The sequence below is a fragment of the Tupaia chinensis genome, unplaced genomic scaffold (genome assembly GCF_000334495.1).
Source record: "Tupaia chinensis unplaced genomic scaffold, TupChi_1.0 Scaffold143933_1, whole genome shotgun sequence".
Classification (NCBI taxonomy): Eukaryota; Metazoa; Chordata; class Mammalia; order Scandentia; family Tupaiidae; genus Tupaia; species Tupaia belangeri.
In genome coordinates, this window is record NW_006203784.1 from 92,367 (window position 1) to 109,012 (window position 16,646).

Here is a 16,646-nt window from a genome sequence, read left to right on the forward strand (position 1 = left end):
TACTGGGGAACCAGTAGACCCACTGTTAAAATGAAAGAAATCAATGTATAACTTTCAATAGGTTTTTCCATTGTTATTATGGGCACAAAACCATTGGTCTGATATACTTAAAAGGGATGGTGTGCCAAATGACGACACAATTAATTAACATGCTAACTTAAATAGAGCAATTAAAGTAATTTTTGTTACAGGTAAATCTTAAATGCTACTCTACACAATAATCATAAACAAGTTCACATGGCAATTATGTAACAATAGGAAGAAAAAGAAAGAAACATATTCCATTTTCCTCATTCCAGCAGCAGTACCTTTACTGGTATTAATTTGTTACTTAGGTGTGCTTACATATTGTCTAATATCCTATAGTGGTATGCATGCTAAAATCTTTCTATTTCTATTTTTGCAAGGCACCATACAGTATATTCTCTAAGTCTTGGCACTACAAACAAAAATGGCATAATTATATGATTAAATACAAATTTTTACCTAAAGTAAGAAATAAAGTCAGAATTAAAGAGTTTTAAAAACTTGACCTAGGGACAAATGACAACCTTTTGTGAAAATACGATTTAAATTAATCTTTCCTTTTGTCTTCCTAATTTAAATTCCGTACTTTTAGTTGCTGGTCAGAAAGATAAGAAAATTTAGAAAAAGAAAGAAAGCATTCTGTTAAAGAACACCTGTAAAAAATCTACAGGGGCCTGCACCCAAATTAAAAATAAAATAAACTAGAAAGGACCACTAAATTTTAATCTTTCAGAATCCATGGTTTTCCATACTTGCCATTTTGTAAAATGTCCTATCTTATTTAGAATAATTTCATAATTTAAAACATCATTATTAATATAAACACAATAGAGGATCTACAATTGTCACTTTGTTTTCCGTACAATGGAGTGTCTCTCACTTTATCTGATTCACTCTAAGTTTGAGAAGATGCTACTTTGGAATTATAATTAAGGTCACGTATAATTTTATGAAATCCCTGGGGTCCAGGTAACTAATAAATTATTATAAACTTAACTTAGACTATCTTTCAGAAAAATAATACCTACAGTCCTAAGCACTGGACGACATTTTGTTTGTGAGAGATTTATAAAGTTTGTTCTTAGGAGAATTTTATAGTAGTAGCTCTTCATAACATTTTTTGGCCTGCCTAGACTCCATATATGTTTTCTTTTTCTGTAAGGCATGTGAAAACTGAAAGTAAATTATTCTTATTTAAACATAAACTTCTACGACTTTAGCTGCAATATTGAAATAATTATATAAAATATATGTGAGGTTTAGAATAATTATTTTGGGGGGCAAGAAGGTAATTCTCAATAGGCTATCACTTTGTAAATATTAGAAATGTAGAATTTATTGATCTCATCTGTTGTCAATCAAATGTATCCATCATGGTCATCACCACCATCATCATCATCCCCTTCATCTTCATCATCGTCTTCAATTTCATCTTCATCATTCATAATTTCATCTTCATCCTCATCATCAGTCCATTCATGAAAATCTCCACTTGCAAAATCTCCAGAGATCTCAAAATCAATAGCTTAAAAAAAGTAAACAGTACCTTTACTTGACTGAGTTAGTGGAATTACTTCTGAAAGATAAAATTCTAATGAAAAATGAGAAAATTAATAACATTTTAACTTGTTCTTCATGTTATTTAAGAAAGCTAAGGAAGATCCACGTTCTGGAAAACTCCCTCATGCTAAAATTCTATCATTTGTTCAAATTTATGAGCTAAAAGTCGAATCATTATTGAGATTGAGATGTGGTTCATAGGATTTTGAGTCCAATAATACTTATTTTAGCCCAGGTTTACAGACGTTCATTTCAGACTTTGAATCTTACAAACTATTTAAATTTCTTCTACATATGTGGTAGACAGAATAACTGCCCCACAAAGATATTAACTTCCTGATAAAGTTCCTGATCCTATAAATATGTTACTTTACATATTCAAAGGGACATTGCATTTTCAATTAAATTAAAGGCCTTGGGATGGGAAGTGGTTGTCCTGGAATATCCAGATGAGTTCAAATTTTCAGTGGGGCCCTTAAAAGCAAATAACCTTTCTCTAAACAGGGTCAGAGAGAGAGATGAGTAGGTGAGAAAGAGGCTGTGTTGCTGGTTTAAAACTGAAGAAAGGGTATATAAACTGCCCTGAGAAGGTGAACGTGAGACAGACTATCCTTGAAAGCTTCCAGAATAAAACATGACCCTTGTGATATCCAGATGTTTAGCTTGGTGAGTCCTGTTTAGACTTCTGACATATAGAACTGAAGGATAATAATTTGTGTTGTTTAAGCCACAAAATTAGTGTCACTACAGCAAAATAAAACTAACATAGCTATACAATATTTGTAAAACATATTTTTTTTAGAGGTTTTTGCCATAGGGTACGTGCACTTGCCAGAAAGACAGAGAGAGACAGAGAGACAGAAAATGAGAAATCACCCCCCAGGTGGATGGCCATGCAGCAATACCTTCTATTCTATTCTTCTCGTGGGATCTTGGGCACACACAAACACATGCCTGGCATAAGTTTAAGTCACCAGCTCTGGGACTTGAACCGCGGTCGACTACATGGGAGTTCAGCGACATAGCCATTATGCTAACTGCTGGTCCCGTGAAACTTATTTTTAAAAGGTATTAGTATATACCTTGGATATATTGGAGACAATAATACACCTATCTCAGCAAGTGTCCTCTTTTCAACTCGTTAAATGCGAGTGTGTGTAATATTTCAATGTAATACTTCTTTGTGAGCTAATTATAACAAATTATTTAATGAAATTGGTGCTCAAAAATTGGTTGATCTTACAATACAACAAATTAAAATTCCTATCATACATAAAGAAAATGTTTCTACTCTCCAATTTAATATATTTTCTTAACTATAACATGCTAAAAACATTCATCTCTATTCCCAAAATAATTTCCTTGCTCACTTATTAAACTCATTTCCATATAAAATTCAAATACAACATGAAGAAAAAATTTGTTATTCATCACTGATAACTGAAGTAATTAATAATGCTTCTAGCTGCAATTTATGAGCCTTTACTTTCAAGAGGTGGGTTTTCTTTGGTTGGCAACTCTACACCTCCTAAGTCACCTCTTTCGAGGTATGAAAACATAGGGTCATCTGGGAACATGGCATACACTAGAGTTTGCTGACTTGGGAGTAGAATGAATGAAAAATTCTGCCTTATTTGAGAGAAAAAATGGAAGGATCTAAAATTTTTTCTGTTTTGAAGAAAAGGAAGCTAGCTTTTAATTATTCTCTCTAAAATATCTAAGTTATTCAATTCTATTTATTACATATACCACCTTAATGTGCTAGGAGCAAGTCTTTGTGTCATTCCACCCCTACACAGTTCACAGTCTTTGCATAGGGTAAATTCTCATTAAGCATTTGAAAAATGAATAAAGCTCTGAATTTCATAATCTTGTACTTGGAAAATCATTAAATAAGTAACCCTTCTCCTTACCACAATTCGCAACACCATTTGTTCTGGATCCCATGACTTCATTTCCATATCTGTCAACACACCAGCACTGCCCAACACTACCGTGGCACTGTGTTGGCTTGTAATAACCATCTTCATCACACAGAGGAATGTACTGTCCTGTGAAACACACACACGCACATATACATAGAGATGCATGCAAGTACACATGTGTATTTTATGAATAAGTGGTGCTGTCTTTTGATGAATACTCATTGTACATTAATGTAGTCATGACATAAACGCATGGAGTGCTACATGTGTGGTCTTCAAAAAGTTCATGGAAAATGCATATTAGAAAAAATCTATGTGTGGAAAGAAATTTTACTTTCATTTCATTTTTCTGCCAAATTTGTGAAGTCCTCTCACATATCAGTGATTCCTGTTGAAGAAAATAAATAAGGTCTCTGCTGTCATGGAGCTGGCCATTGCTAAGGTGAACTGCCTACATTTCCTGGATTTAGTCCTTTGTTAAGCAAATTCTATCTTTATTTTTTAAAATGTTTATTTTATTTCATTTATCTCTATTATTATTATTATTACTATTATTTTAATCGGGGTGAGGAGTGAGAAAGTAAGCTATCAGGTCCAGGACTCAAACTGCAGCTGGTCATGTGGGAGTCTAGCATTCTAACCAACATGCCACCTGCTGGCCCCAGCAAATTGTATGTCTTCTCCTCCATTCTCCTACTGGGAACTCGGGTGGGTATGCACGCATGTGTGCCTGAAGTGATTTTCAAGTCACCAGGTCTGGGACTCAAACCATGGCAGGCCATGTGGGAGTCCAGCAAGCACTCTTCTACTCACTGGCACCAATAATGACTTTTGTTTACATTATGTAACCAGAATAAAGGTGATTCCTCCCCAATGGTTGGTAAGTATGTCGTTGCATTCTGTAGCTTCAAATAATCAATGTCTGAATTAATAGATTTTTGTTACTAATAGACTGATCAAGTCTAAAATATTTTCAATTGAATGTGAATGTTTTTTCTCATTGTGCATGGCAACACTTTGATCTATGGCAACAAATAAGTCTATGTAAGAATTAGATTTCCACTTACTAGCTTTACTATCATGTATATTGCAACAGGATTAAAAAAAAAAAACCAACAGTATAGCTTTTATTATAACACCAGTATTTTCTGCACCTAAAAGGCTTTATTTCCAACCATTATTCTTCTCATGCTGTAAAAACAGTACTAAAATTTTTTTTGAAGTAATATTTAAAAATCTCTTTCTCTAAGCATACCATATTATAATCACAAAGATAGCATATCACAATACACAGAAATCAAATACAGAGACATTATAAAATGATGTACCCCTACATACACGTGTACATTAATAAATGTTTCATGTATGGTGTTCTGTTTGGATCCTAAACTTGAAAACGAATCCTAGTGGCAAAACTGATGAAATCCAGTCTGAAGCTTAGTTAAGAGTCTTACAACAATGATAATTTCTTAGTTTTCACAAATATGCTGATCTCATTTGGTACATTTAAGATTTCATCTTTAGAGGAAGCTAGGTGAAATATATGTAGAAACAGTGCACTATCTTTGTAACTTTTTCTGAGTTTAAAATTATTTTTAAGTTTATTTAGAAAGTACATATTTACAAGAAAAATCTATACTCACACATAATAGTTTAATCATCTGTTGATAGTCAAACATTCAAATATTTCAAGCCTTTGGGTAAAATTAGAAATATCTGTCTATTCATACACTTACTTACTAAAAGTAAGGTAGTAAAAATGCTTGTGAAAAACACTAAAAAATCTGTGCGAGTTTCCAGAGATAGAGCATTTATTTTCACACCCTCTATACAAGTGCTTGCTTTAAATTCCATATATAGCCATTAATTCTTAAATGGTTAACCATAGAATTAGAATTGAAGTTTCTGCTGATGTTTTAACTTTAGCAATGTTTAAATCTCCTCTTTTACTTAATAACATTCAAAATGAACATTATATTAGGGTAATAAAACAGACATAATATCTTTCAATAGGTAAGGTAATAAAAGTAAGTTTAATGGCTTTCCAAAAGTTCATAAATTTTGTTCCTGAAATTTAACGCAGTCTATCTTTGTTGGATTAATATTGATTTTATGTTGCTGTTTCCCTGGGGTTATTTATGTAAGCAATAAAGCCTTCAGAAGAATGATCTATGACTCACCTAGGAGCTTCTTTACCCCTTGCCGCTTCTGCATATTGCTGAGCTCCGTCTGGCAAGGTGGGTCTGCAACGACATAAAAATGTTACTTCAAAGATTGTAGTTAAACAAAGGAAATGTGATCCTCATGCCATCCGAACTCAGTCTTTACACAGTCCACATTACACACTAGTTGGTCTATTAGGAAGATACATTCATATATCTAAGTATATGAGAAGATAAACCATTCAAAAGTTCATGCAACATGTATATTAGAATAAAAAAAAAGCTATGCATCTATTTTAGTTTTTCTTGCATGAAAATAAACTTGTCCTTTAATTCCAAGTTCCCATGAACTTTTTGACATGCCCTTGTATGTGGAGACAGAGAGAGAAAGAAAGAGAGAATGTTGATTTTCTAATTATTGTTACTGATAGATCACCTTGGTTTTTTTTCTTCAGAATATCTGAGTGGGATGACAAGAAAATGGTGTACAGTACTTACATGAAGGAAATACTTCTTATCATTTACTTTTAAAAGGTTAATCAACTCAGCAATTTAATCTCAGCTGATTGACTGCTGCCCAATTAACTGATTATGCTTTCCGCTTGTTTGAAAGTGTTCCCATGATATAAAGAAACAGCTTTGAATTACAATTCAAATTCAAACTAATCTATGAAAGAGTCAGATGGTAGTGTAGAAGTAGAATACAACATTCTGTGTGGCAATCCCACTCGGGAAGACCCCCAGCTCAGGCCCTGAGACCTCCCTGTGTATGCTTGGCATTGCATGCCGATGATCTAGGGTTGGCTGCTGCCCCTCTTGCTCATGTAAGAAATAAATACATGAAAAGTAAATAAATAAATTTTAATAGACTAAGCCTAAGTGTTCAAGAATTGATGACTGGATTGAAAAACTGTTGCACCTATATACTCACTTACCCAGCCATAAGAAACAATGAGACCCTATTATTTGGTTCAAATGGATAAATATAAAATACTTAATGTTAAGCGAAGTGAACCAGACTTTGAAAGAGACCCCTTGTATATACCCACTCAATATGTACCAAATGTCTGCACTCTGGTAGAAATGGAAAGATCTGAAGAAATGATAGTGCAGAGGAGAAGTATAGACAACAGATACTGCAAAGGATGGGAGTGGGTGGTAGAAGTTGGGCATGAGGGGCAAAGAGAAGACATTTTTAACAGACCAAAGAACATAAAGTTATCTGCTGAGTAAAACATTCTGTAACCATAAAAATAAACTTTAAACCATCTGTGTGCAAAAGTTAGCCTCTTTCATGTTATGCCATTGATCCTATCATAACGGTTTTTAAAGAAATATTTTATTTCACTTTTATTTATTTATTTACTTATTTTTCAATTTGACCAGAGAGGGACAGAGCAAGAATGGGTAAGAGAGAGAGAGAGAAAGTGAGAAAGCAAGCCGCTAGATCCAGGACTCGAAGCATGGTCAGCCATGTGGGAGTCCAGCGCCCTTAATCACCACGCCACTTGCCAACCCCTTATCATAACTTTTTAATGTTGTATAATGCTAACAAACCTTGGTCATTGTAGTTTCAACCATATACTTTACATACGCAATTTAGAAACAGGACACAATATGCAGTAATTCTGATACAACATTATTTTAAAAAGGAAACTTAAAGCATTTTGGAAATAAGCATTTGCATGTTTTTCAAACTCAACCACTTAAAAGAATGACACTTGAAGAGAAGTGTAAAATTCTAAATTGTCACATAATGTTTTGCCTTATGTTATTATTGTTTTATGTATAATAACTGTCACTGATCCCAAATTAATATTCTTTCTACTTACTCTTTTAGGAATACTTAAAATAAAGAATTCTAACAAATTATAATCATGCTCATTTTGTGTTGCTTAATTGTCATGATTTCAGAAAATTAGTCATGAAAAGTACTTTGTTTTTTTAACTTTAGTTAAAACATTTTTTATCTTGGACAACTATGAGTATTTCACTTGTTTGAATTTAATATTTTCAATCTCATTTGAGATTTTAAAATCATAATTTTTTTTTCTTTGAGGGCCTTTCATCAATTCTACAAATATTACTAAAAATCTAAGAGTATTTTCAGATGAAAGTATTTACCTATTTCTGTAGATGATGTATTCAGAATTACTCAGAATATTTTAAAATATTCACATGTAAACATCAAAATAATGATGTCAAAACACCAAAAAGAACTAATTTTTGTCTTCCTAAGAAAAGATTATATGACTATGTGTCTTTTTGGCAGTTTACATAGATTTATTATTATTTTTATTTTTTATATTACTTAAATATATGCTAGTCATCAATACCAGGATGAAGATTTTTAGGAGTGTTCAATTACTTAGTAAACAAATACATGATAAGTCAACAATGTATGATTTTTGTGTGTGCAATGCAAAATATTTTAACATGGAAAAATTTTTTTAAAATGTTGTTTAATGTGGTTTCTTTATAGTCATGCTACTTTAGTCAGCTAATTTTGCTGTTGACTCATCATTAATCAATTCATAGTTAATCATTTTGCCCCAGTTACTGAAGAATTACTAAATATAAAAAGTGAGATTGTAAAATGCCCTATATGATGTGTTAGTTTTGCATATGAAAGACTGAGAAACATTAATATGGTTTAAAGTAACTTGTTCATTTCCTAGATGTCAAGAAGTTTTAAAAGTATGGACAGACCCAGACTCGGTGGCACAGACAGTAAGGTACCATTGCGCATTAATGCAGCCACATGGGAGACCTGGATTTGGATTCCAGATGGACCTGAACAGGCATGCACTGTGACCATGGCTGGCTGGGATGCTGAGGCAAAGATCACTACATGGGGAGATCTTGGCAGGGGCATTTGTCCTTCTTTCTCATAAAATAAATAAAATAAAAATTTAGGGAAAAAAGTCATTGATAATGCCAGGTATGCTATACTAAACTAATTTCTAGGTTTTCTATATTAGCATAAAAATTACTCATATTATTGTTCTTCAATTTCACAAAACTACTTAATACAAGATTGTTATTCAATTGATTCTATGAGCATAATTCTAATTTTACATTATGTTTGTATTTTCTAATAAAGAACAATACATAAAAATCTAGCATTATTCCAACTCTTTATCTTGCCTTAGCTCTTCCAAAGAAGACAATTTCTTTACCAGAGAACTTCTAAAAAGCAAAGCTAATTTGAAAAGTTTGAAAGACTAAGTCATTTTACAATAAAGGGAATAAAAAAACCGTTATGGTGAATGCTATGGTTCGTTCAGCTCATTTAATAAAATCACAAAATAGAACATTAAAACTGCACAGCATAATGATAAAAAACCCATTTATTTTACACCATGGGCAAAACAGATAGCAAATTAATTTTAATGATTATCTTATGTGTTTCTTCATGGTATGTAATGAAAATTATAATGTAGTGCATTAATATAAAATATTAATTACTATTTTTCATCTTATTTAGAATATTTTGTATATCAGGCAAAGTTATTTTGTTCAACATGCTGCCTTTTTGCTCTTCTATTGAACACATATTTAAAAATGTCTATCAAAAGGAGCGGCGCATGGTGTACTATTATTTTCTTGTCATGAGAGAATAGATAACATTTGGCATGCAGGTCACCTATTTGCATCTGTAGATGTCTCATCTTTTACCTTGCTGTCTCTGAAAGCAGTAGCACCACTCATTGTTAGATATCAAACTGTCCTTGTATGTGTCACAGGAATTGAAGAATGCCTTGGTACACTGCTCATTCTTATCAAGGTAAATGCTTCCAAGTTCTGACTGGTCCAATAGCAGGTCATAGTTTGTATCAAGCCTGTTAAACATCCAGCCAAGTGAATCCTTGCAAATTGGCAAAATACTGGTATCAAATCCTAAAGGCACAGACAGAAAATGATTAGCTAAATATGAAAGATATCATGAGCAGAAAGCAAAGTCAACGTAATGTGAAGGTGGTTTAAATCCCCTAAATGAATAATCGGAGAAGTGGCCTTTAAATTCATCTTGAGTACTTTCTTTCAAAGTGAATTGTATACAATAATATAAACCTTTCAGGAGAGTTGTGAGGAGTTATTAAACAGAAAGCATCTGATTCTAATGAATCATTCATTCAATGACAGTTATGGTAATTATATATTATTTAGATCATTTATTGTTTAAGCTTCTTCTAAATAAACAATGTACTATGATAAATGCCTTAGTAGATATACATACATATTATGGAATAATACTATCCTATTAACAAAGAACTAAAATTCATTTCCATTCAGAGATGAAAATATCACTTTCATAACACTATAATTAACACATAATAAATACTAACTTCAATAATGCCCTGTATCTAAGAAGAACTGTGGTGATTATATTTCACAAAACCTGTTAACTGGAAAAACAATAACCATCACATAACTTAAACGGCTTTGCTGTTCGCTGCCTAATTCAAGGCAACTTTTACAATTATGGATGTAGTAGTCTCCATTGGATCAGGGTACGCACAGGGAGATGCCAGACTGGTCTGTATTTGAGCCACACACTAGCAAAGTTCTGTTAACCTGGGTAAATCACAGTAGTCACTAAGGCCCATGATCTTAAATAGCATCAGATACAATGTCAACGTTTTGAACTGTTTAACAAATTTGTGTTCAAACTATCTTGTCTTTCAGGTTTAAATGAGCTTTAACACGGATCTTTCTAATAAGGTTTGATTTTATTTTCTATTTTCCAAAACTCATTACAAGTAAAAGTAAACTAAGAAATCTGTTAACTGGTATAGAGTGAAAGGATGTGTTTGGAAATGTGAAGATTTAGGAAAACTGGTTATCAAAGGGATTTAACAGCAGGATTTGAAGAGAAGCTTAAACATTTATAAGTGGAATTCTGTTGCAGATTTAGTAGTTAATTTTATGTTTTAGCTTCATAATTCGCATTAGTAATTTTAGTTAGTTATGCTTTAGTTATTAAAAACAACTGCAAATAAAGATATGGATTGTTAGAGTAAAAATTAAACAGGTTCTGATTCTAAGAGAATTGGGAGCTTGAGAAGGTTATAATTTCACCACTTTTTTGGAGTTAATTTTGTTAATTTATTCAGAACAGATTTAGTGCACACTATCTGTGCCTCACTATATTAGGCAGTGCAGATAAAAGAAGTATTAATAGCATTTTCACAAAAGTGAACAGAAAGAATTTCAGCAAATTTTTTCTTTGTTTCCATTTTCTCATTGAAATTGCTTGTAGAATCAAAATACAGTTCTCAAAATGTAGGAAACAGGAATTGCTTGTTTTCTACTTACCTTTCAGGCCCTAACTTTGGTTTTGTAACACAGGGTTTAAGAAAAATAGATTAGGGCCCAGTGTTAGATAATGCCGCTTGGCAGGCTGAGGTCACATGGGAGACCAGAGGTTGGATTCCCAGGCCACCATAAAAGACCAAGCATGTTGGTGCAGGCCTGTGGTATCCACTAAAGAACAGGCTGAAGCAGGCAGATCATAAGTTTGAGGCCAATGTGGCAACATAGTAAATCTCTATGTGAAGAAGCTTGCATGTTAAAGCATGCCTGTAGTCCCAGCTACCTGATAGGCAGAAACAAGAGGATCAGGACATGGATAGATGCTGTCTACAACACCACACACACACACACACACACACACACACGCACACACACAAACACACTCTCTCACACACAGAGCCATGCCAGTTGATAGATACATAGGTAGAAGGATAGGGCCCCTATTCTCTGGGACCTCTTTTAAAACAGCATAGCTTGGGACCAGCAGTTAGCGTAATGGCTATGTCGCTGGACTCCCATGTAGTCGACCCCAGTTCACACCGCCGGACCTGGTGGCTTAAAAAAAATTCATGCCGGGCACATGTGCGTGCCCAAGATCCCGAGAGGAGAATGGAGGAGAAGGGATTGTGGCATGGCCATCCCCTCCTGGGGAGTGATTTCTCGCTTTTTGTCTCTCTGTCTCTCTCTATCTGGCGAGTGCACTTACCCTATCGCAAAAACTTCTCAAAAAAAAACAAAACACTAAACAAAACAAAAAAAGCATAGCTTGAGATAATTTTTTAAACTATTCTTTTTAAAAAAAAATGAATTATTTTATTTGAGAGGGACAGAGTGAGAGAGAGAGAGAGGGAAAGTGAGAAAGCAAGCTGTCTGGGACTTGAACTGTAGTTGGTCATGTGGAAGTCCAATGCCCTTAACCACCATGCCACCTGCTGGTCCTAAACTATTTTTAATTAGTAACTTCTCTGTCTTATAGTAACCAGCTCTCATGAGAACTAACCTCTTCTCATGAGATTTAAAACTCACTGGGTATGATATTGTTCATCTGTTCAGGAGAGTTTTGCCTCCATGACAAAATCACCATGAACTCATTATGACCTAAGAGGACTCACCACCTCCTCACGTTAAATTCAACTACATGAAACTCTGGGCAGACAAACTATCATCTAGACCATGAGAAAGGACGTTTAAGTTGCTGCAGGTTTTCTGATTACGAGTTAATTTTCTATAAACAAACACAGTTCGCTCTCTGTATCCACAAGATTTGTATCCATTGAATAAACCAGACGCAGGTAAAAATATTCAAAACGAAATTGGTTATGTCTGTACTGAATGTATACAGGCTGTTTTCCTTGTCATTAATCCCTATGTAAAACAATATAACAACTATTTACACAGTATTTACACTGTATTAGGTGTTATAAGCAATCTAGAATTGACTTAAAGTACCTGAGGCTATGTATAGACTACATGCAAATACTATGCCATTTTCTGTAAGGAACTTCAGCATCCATGGATTTTGATATCCGTAGCTGTTCTGGATCCAATCTCTCACAGTTACTGAGGGATAACTATATATTTTTGTACTTTTATGTGCACCCATGTTCTAATTTCTCTAGGATAAATATCTTGTTTGGAGAATTCTGGGTCATAGGGCAGGTTTCTGTTTGACATTATAAAACACTGCCCAACTGTTTTACAAAATGTCTGTACCGTTTTGCATTCTCATTAGTCACATACGAGAGATCCACTTATTGCCATCCCCATCAGCACATGATAATGTTGTTTGTTTCTTGATTTCTATTTTAATAGGTGTATAAAAGGTATTTCACATCATTTCTTTCAACATTTCCCTAGTGATGACTGATGCTGAGCCTCTTTTGGGTTAATTTGACATCCACATATTTTCCTTGGTGAAGAAATTAGATACATTATTTATCCAATTTTTTTAAAAAATATTTTTTAGAGCAGTAAAGTGACACAACAAAAATAAGAGATACCTCATATATTACCTGTTCTCACACATATAAAAACCCTTCATTATCAATAACACCTACCATAGTATCATACCTGTTAAAATAGATAAAACCATACTGACATAACTTTATCACCCAGAGTCATAGTTTACATTAGACTTTGGTGTACATTCTTGGGGTTTTGGATACATACGAATCTGTCACAGATCTCCCATGATATCATACAGAGCATTGTCATTGCCCTGAAAATCTTCTGTGCTCCACTTACGTACCTTTCCTTCTGCCCCTAAGACTTAGCGTCCACCTATCTTTTTACCCTCTCCATAGTTTTGCTTTTGCCCAAATGTCACATAACAGAAATCATGCCGTATGTAGCCTTTTCATATTGGCTTTTCTCAGTCAGTGGAAAACATTTACATTTTCTCCAAGTCTTTTCATGGGCTGATGGGTCATTTCTTTTATATTGATATTATGTACCACAGTTAATTTAGTCAATCACCTACTGGAGAATATCTGGATTGCTTCCAAGTTTTGGCAATTATAAGTAAAGTGCTTTGAATACCTCCGTGCAAGTGTTCGTGTGGATATATTTCCAACTTATTTGAGTAAATACCGAAGAGTATAATTGTTGGATTGTGCTGGTAAGAATATACTACATTTTGTATGAAATGACTATAATTCATTATCTTAAGGATTTTCAATATTGAAGTTAAAATTTTTGTTATGAGACTATCAAAGATTACCTGAAACATTGCTATTTCATTTTGCAGTAGTATTCAATAAAAGCTGTTTTAGAACTCTGGTGTTGCACAATCAACAATAGAATTCTTGGGTTTTCCGTTAGATTGTACAGGCGATCCCAGAGAAGGAAGGAGCAAAAGGGAGATCCTGCAACCCCAGAGTAGAAGGACCAATAGGCAGGCCCAAGGCAAGCTGCTTGGCTTCAGTTCATCAGTAGGGACTCCCACCTAGCCTATGTGGGAGAGAAAGGGCTCTCCAGCTTACAAGTGATCCATTAGCTTATAGTCTACCTGTTAGTACAACCTCCATCCACACTGGGAGCAGTTAGGTTTGAGTATGTAAGAACAAAACCCCTGAAAATAAGAGACTCTGGGGAAATACTTTCTGCATAACTCTCATAGCAGTAAAAGGAGAAAAACTTCCCTCTGAATACAAAAAGCCTAAACTCCAATCATGGATTCCACACTCCCACCCACAATAGAAAAGGGAAATTGGCACAGAACTTACACATATCATAAAGAAGTGCACAGCTACAGAAACATACTCTAAAGAAGTATGAAGACAAGATGACTGGATAACTGAAAACCAAAGCACAGCCCCAAGAAATAGGAGAAAACACCTCCCCCTCAAAGGACCATCACTCCTCACCAACAATGGATAAAATACCACAGATAGCAGAAATGTCAGAATAAATCGTTCAGAATATTCTTTGTAAGAGTACTCAATAAGTTTCAAGAGAAAACAGAGGACCAATTGCAGGAGATGAGAAAATACTTCTATGAAATAAAAGAGAAACTCCATAAGGAGATAGACACACTGAGAAGGAAACAAAAGGAACTTCTCGAGATAAAGAATACACTTCAGGAAATCAAAACATCCCTCAAATGTAGATTCAGTAGTAGATTAGACCACACAGACAAATCTCTGATCTAGAAGACAAAACCTCTGATTTAGTCCAACCAACTGAAAAGAAGAATAAACACTAGAAATGAGGACAATATATGGGAAATCCTAGACATCATTAATGACCAAATATCCATGTAACAGGTATTCCAGAAGGCGAAGAGACGGGTAAAGTCATAGAAAAGTATCTTTCCTAATACATTAGCTCAAAATAATCCAAATTTAGAGAGGCATGTGGACATCCAAATCCAGGAGATACAAAGGACATCGAATAGATATAACATAAGAAGATTGTCTTTAAAGTGTATAATAGAGTATGATAAAGGTCCTCATGGGGCATCCATAAATGAAGTTTTGGGAGTTATAACAGGGAATGAGACCAGAGCAAGAGAGAGAAAGTCATGAATGCTCTGCTCTACTAAAAGTTTTTCTGTCAACATTTTGTGATGCTAATCTAACAGTAAATATGCTTATATTTCTTGCCCAGACACTTAATTCCAAGCAACAGCAATTCTGCTGACCTGACTTTAAATAAATAAGCAGCTTATGGCATCTTTCTGATTATTATTATTATGTTTTTTGGAGAGGTTTTTGCTATAGGGCACATGTGCTAGCCAGAAAGAGAGAGACAGAGAGACAGAAAGCAAGAAATCATCCCCCCAGGGGGGGATGGCCATGCTGCAATCCCTTCTCCTCCATTCTCCTCTGGAACTTGGGCACACATGCACATGCGCCTGGAGTGAATTTAAGCCACCAGGTCTGGGACTCAAACTGTGGTCGACTACATGGGAGTCCAGCGACATAGCCATTACGCTACCTGCTGGTCCCTTGATTGTCATTTTATTTAAAAATATAAGTCGTACTCTGTTTGTCTGGAAACACAAAGTTATCTCAGTGGTTCTGTCCAAATCTCTCTTTAAATCTGAAGTGAGGGAAAGTACTTCGACCATCCTTAAGAAGGGATGGAGTCATAGCACAGATCTTTTTGAAGGAATCCTCTTTACAAATGTCATGGTCATTGTTGTTCTCTTTTCTCTTTTATAACTTCCATTCGATCTATGATTTAAGGACAATTTCCCTATATGTGTGGAATCTCCTCACAGCAGTAGCTAGGTTAGTGTTTTATTGGGAGAGCAGAAATCATGGGAGTGCCATTTTTAGAATTCTGCCTACCACACTGTCTCTAAAGAGAGGATATTTGAGAAGAAATGCAAAACAAGTGAAATTGGGATTAATCCTCTGGGTAAGAGGAAAGAGTATTCTGGATAGGAGAAATAGCAAACTCAAAGGATCAAATGTCATATCATTGCAGAAGAGCAAAGAACAAAAATGACTTGAGTTGAGTGAATGAAGACAAAGTAGTTAGCAAAGAGGTCAGAGCATTAGTGGCTTGACACACAGAGGTCACAGTAAAAACTTGGATTTTACCTAGAGCTAATCCATCTCTCATCACTGCTCCTCCCCACCACAGGAATAACTTTAAGGTGACTGGGCTGATCTATGGAAATAATGGACTTCACATTTATAGAGTTGAGAAAGACTGCAAAAGAGTAATTATAGGGACCAGCAGTTCGCGTAATGGCTATGTCACTGGACTCCCATGTAGTAGACCACGGTTTGAGTCCTGGACCCAGTGGCTTAAAACTCATGCCGGGTGCGTGTACGTGCGTGCCCAAGATGCCAAGAGGAGAATGGAGGAGAAGGGATTACAGCATGTCCATCCCCCTGGGGGGTGATTTTTTGCTTTCTGTCTCTCTGCCTCACTCTGTCTGTCTGGCGAGTGCATGCGCCCTATGGCAAAAACCTCTCAAAAAAAAAAAAAAGAGTAATTATATGGGCCTCTGAGTTTGAGCTTTGGGCATGTTAAGTTTGGAATGCCTATTAAACATTCAAGATAAGACTGAATAAGAAGTTGAAGATGGAGGGCTACCTGGTGGTGTGGTGGTTAAGGTACTGAACTCCAAGTGGCCAACCACGATTTGAGTCCCAGACCTGGTAGCTTGGAACTCATGCTGTGTGTGTGTGTGTGTGTGTGT

General features: G+C 34.9%; 1 protein-coding gene across 3 annotated transcripts in view; it reads right to left on the reverse strand.

Moving 5' to 3' along the window:
• Window positions 1-741: 741 nt before the first annotated feature.
• SPOCK3 (SPARC (osteonectin), cwcv and kazal like domains proteoglycan 3) overlaps window positions 742-16,646 on the reverse strand; it is a 478,023-nt gene continuing 462,118 nt past the window's right edge. For all 3 annotated transcript variants that reach the window (XM_006165500.2, XM_006165501.1, XM_006165499.1), the window contains 4 exons: window positions 9,353-9,574; window positions 5,693-5,755; window positions 3,501-3,638; window positions 742-1,552 (listed from right to left, as the gene is read on the reverse strand). In XM_006165500.2, the coding sequence (XP_006165562.1) occupies window positions 1,386-1,552; window positions 3,501-3,638; window positions 5,693-5,755; window positions 9,353-9,574 (590 nt within the window). In that variant the 3' untranslated portion in view covers window positions 742-1,385. The remainder of the gene's footprint in view (window positions 1,553-3,500; window positions 3,639-5,692; window positions 5,756-9,352; window positions 9,575-16,646) is intronic.